General features: G+C 40.8%; 1 protein-coding gene across 1 annotated transcript; it reads right to left on the bottom strand.

The window, feature by feature from the left end:
- On the bottom strand, window positions 1-4159 carry LOC105908067 (high choriolytic enzyme 1-like; the record flags this gene model as incomplete). The annotated part of the gene is made up of 7 exons (XM_031569088.1): window positions 1-127; window positions 364-445; window positions 924-1102; window positions 1509-1588; window positions 2158-2321; window positions 2574-2639; window positions 4132-4159. Coding segments are annotated over 7 exons (726 nt in total), but the record flags the coding sequence as incomplete, so codon positions are not given.

Here is a 4159-nt window from a genome sequence, read left to right as displayed (position 1 = left end):
TTAGCATTTATAGAGAAGGTTGACTCGCTTGATGTCAAAGCGGCTCATCTTGGAGGCCTTCCCGATGACCACATTGGGGTTGGGAATGGGGACGATGGTGGGCCTCCCGTTGCGGGAAAAGGATTTCCTGAAAGGCAAAAGGTACATCAATGTTTAAAGTCAGGGATTTACTACACTGTTTGACATTTCATTATTCATTCTTATGTCTATATGACCAGGATAAAACCTGAACTATTGAACTATCCATGATATAGTTTGTGTGTGTGTGTGTGTAAGTGTGAGAGAGAGAGAAAGTAAACTTGTTCATATATGCCCATGTGCCTGTGCTGGTGTTCCTTAAGGTGTGCAGGGCTCAGAACTCACCGACCGTAATGCATGATTGAGCCGTAGTCATAGGGAGTACCCAGGTTGTTGGTTTTAATCTTCCTGAAGTTGTGCTCTTTCCCTGAGGATAAACAATGTTTAGTGAACATGCAACACATAATTTACAAACTGACTGCCATGACATGCATTTGTTTGAGACTTATTTACCAATTCTGTACTCATGAAATCAAAATCAAAGATGGCACACACAGCTGACATCATCTGGCTACAAGGTTATCAATGATTCTATTTTGAAGTATGACATTCATCTAATTAATATGTTTCACTATATTCAGTTGTGTGTCTATGTATCAATGTATTGCAATGGTAATAGTAATACTTCTATTAGTACCAATTACAATAATAAAAAAAATATATATATGCCTCAATCAATACTACTATTAGTAACAATAGTAAAACAATTATATGTGCATTCTACCTGGCAGGATCTAGAGGTGCTTCCCAGAATAAAAAATACATAGCAGTATAAGGGAAAGAAGCAAGGAACACATTTAGCTGGTAATTCATTATGTGGGGAGGCAGCAGCAGGTCCTGCTCACCCTTGATGATGTTTTTATAGAGAATACGGACGTGTGAGTCACGGTCGCTGCGACTCTGCTCGTGGTTGAAGCCCAGGGCGTGCAGCAGCTCGTGCTGGATCACCTTGTGGTACACACACCCACTCTTAGCCAGGGACACCACCTGCTTTTTACCTCTACGCCCGACGAAGGACCAACACCTGCAGCCAGACGAAGTGTCAAGCATTACCATCAGTGGGAAACAACATCCCATCCTTTCAATTATTCAATTATGAATTTAATAATCAAAATGCAACTATCAAAAAAAAATTGTCAATATTTCTGACATGGCAGTGCTATACATTGCACCAAACATGGGCATTCAGCCTCCTTTAAAATTTCACTTTTGAGGACCTCTTGAGGAAGATCTAATCGTGGATGGTTCCTTCATTACTATTTCCAATAAAGTCTGGCTACTATTTCAAAACTATTGACATAACAAAGTTCATCAAAAGTATTAATAAAGGAATTCAAATCCTGGCTTATTTCACGGAAAAATCTAAAAAGCTCAATTTTAGGGGTCTTTTTAAGGTCTTGTATTGTTATGTTGTCTATTAGGCACAATACCCTGAGCGTGACTGGATGTACAAATAGTCTTTCTGCGATGTGCGTCTTGTGAAGCGGATGCAGGTGGACCTGGCAAAAGACTAAAAAACAGTAAAGAAAACACATATTTTAAAAATACACAATCATATCTGAAAATAGAGCAGAGTTTTATTAAATGTTCTCTGGCATTTAGAGACTCCTAACCTACTTTGGAAACTTGGCTATGATTGATATGTTTGTTGCTAAAATTATTCACACTAGGACTGAACACAACCTTTAAGGCGAAACTCAACTAAGATCCTGAACAGACACTGCGAGAAGTTTTAAGAGAAAACATACACTGAGAAACCAGTGGTTTCTCATAAAAAAATTAAAAACCACATTGCGTAAAGGTAGATTGTGATTCGGTTTAGGTTTTGCAAAAGGTTGTTGATATGTAAGTTCGACATCCAATCAAATGTTGATTGCCTGGGATTATTTATGGCTTGGTCCGAACCACTATGTTTGTTTCCCATTTACAGAGCCAGGACTGTGTACGAACACCGGAGCTTTTTCTGAGCGCAAACACTGAATGGACAGGGAGGAGCAATTCGCAACATTTTACAAAAAGTGTATGGGGTTAGAATAACAGACTGTACCTTTAAGAAGTATAATAACTGTCCAATAACACATGTTCCTTACAGTACTGCTTGGCGATGACGTATGGAACATAGACATTGCCATTCCTGGAGCTGCGCCATTTGCAGCCACGGGAGGTGCAAGGGTCAGCATTCTGGAGCCCAGTGTACACGGCAATATCACCCTTCACGATCTCCGGATCATCAAGTTCCTGCCCTGGAAATTTAAGCAATTAAGTAGAGATAGATTATGGGACATTTCATGTAGTCTACTCCATCAGAATGGCTAGGCCTATGTGTGCTCAAAATGGGTATAGCTATGATACTTCTCATCTTTAGATTATTTTCTTGGGCTCCTTTTATAAATTATGTTTATGTTATATATGGTTATATATGTTTAATTAATGGTGTTTAATTCTATCTTGACATTATTGCTGATGTTCTTTTGAGAGCTGCAACACCTCCTTACCTGCATTCTTGTTGGCCCTTTCGATTAGAGCGGACACGGTGTAGTTGTCCTCCACAGGGATGCTGTCTAGAGCATGAAATACCATAAAACACTTCAGGTTATGCAGGACCCATCTATAACGACACAAGGATCTTCCATTAACTGTTTGTTATCAGTCACCACGTAGTGGCTCCCATTACACTCAAAAATACAGCCACAAGTTTCGCTTGAGGGACATCATTAGCACTGACATATGTCGACCATTGCTCCGTGGCTTCATCGAAGGCATCAATGTGTCCGATGAGCGCTGCCATTTTCGCATTCGTTCCCTCTTGAATATCGCGTTGGGGCTCAATCACGTCTCTCTCTTCCTCATTCGACGGCATGAGTAGGTTACCTTTCTCGTCGCCAATTTGTAATGACTTTCCTAGTCAACTATAGTGTACTTATTCACTATTATATAGCATCAGTATGCAAGACAACTCTGAGTGACGACCGACCACATTTGGTTATAGTTCTACACTGGTTTATTTCTTATTGCATACATCTACTATTAAACATAGCATAGCATCCCCTACTGGTGTGGTGTGTCAATGCTATTACCAATACATCACAGCTTTCATGCTATGGATCCATGTGAGACTCAACTGTTCTCTGGTGTGTGGGGAGGGGCTTATAACTGCTCTAAACAACAGTGGATTCCTGGTCTCCTTGACCACACAGATGAGGCCACTCACAGAAGTCGCTGCTGATATAGTAGGGCACCTGGACCTTTCCGTTCTTGGACTTTGGCCACATGCAGCCTCGGGAGATGCTGGGGTCAGAGAATCTGCCCGTCTCAAAGTCATAAACACAATATTCAAAGCCTGCCATGATTTATGCAACCTTTTATGTGTGTGGTGCTGTTTATTGTTACCTTAGAGCAAAGCTGTCAGCATATATTTAGCACTGTTAAAGACTGGAGATTTATCCCCACACAGCATTAATTGACAGGTCTTGTGTGTCTGTCTGACTCAGGCCAAAGTTAGCCCTGTGCAGCTGCATAGAGACAGGAAGATCCTTAGAGGCCTCCTCTTCAGACATCTCTGCAGAACGCAAAGGAGAGACAACAGTGACAGAAGCAAATATGTAGACTGACGTGTGATGGAGATAATTTCCAAACACTGTTAATGACTTAAGAATATAATAATCAAGTGCCTTGTATTATTAATTACCTTATATGAATCATGTACTTATGAAAGCAGGAACATGGCTTTTCTGTGTGCGTGTGTAACTTAGAATATTAGGTGCCACTTAGTCTGCATATGTACAAGAGCATGTTTAGACCAGAGGTGATAAGAAGGGTCGAACTGTGCTTCTTCCGACCTTGCAAAACTTCCATCCTTGCCTCGGACGTCAGAAATCCACCACGTGATTATCCCTGCTGAACGCTAAACTTCTGTCTATATAAACCTTGTGCGATGTGTTTAATATTGCTTCACTTTCAGCCATTTTTGCAGGCGGTATTCCAGCCCGGTATACAGAACTACATAGGGCATATCCTGGATAGCAAAGACACAGGTGTGTATCTGTCCTTCACATGACCATATGCTATCAAAATGTATTTG

This window comes from Clupea harengus, chromosome 6 (assembly GCF_900700415.2).
Source record: "Clupea harengus chromosome 6, Ch_v2.0.2, whole genome shotgun sequence".
Classification (NCBI taxonomy): Eukaryota; Metazoa; Chordata; class Actinopteri; order Clupeiformes; family Clupeidae; genus Clupea; species Clupea harengus.
This window is presented reverse-complemented; position numbering and strand designations above follow the sequence as displayed.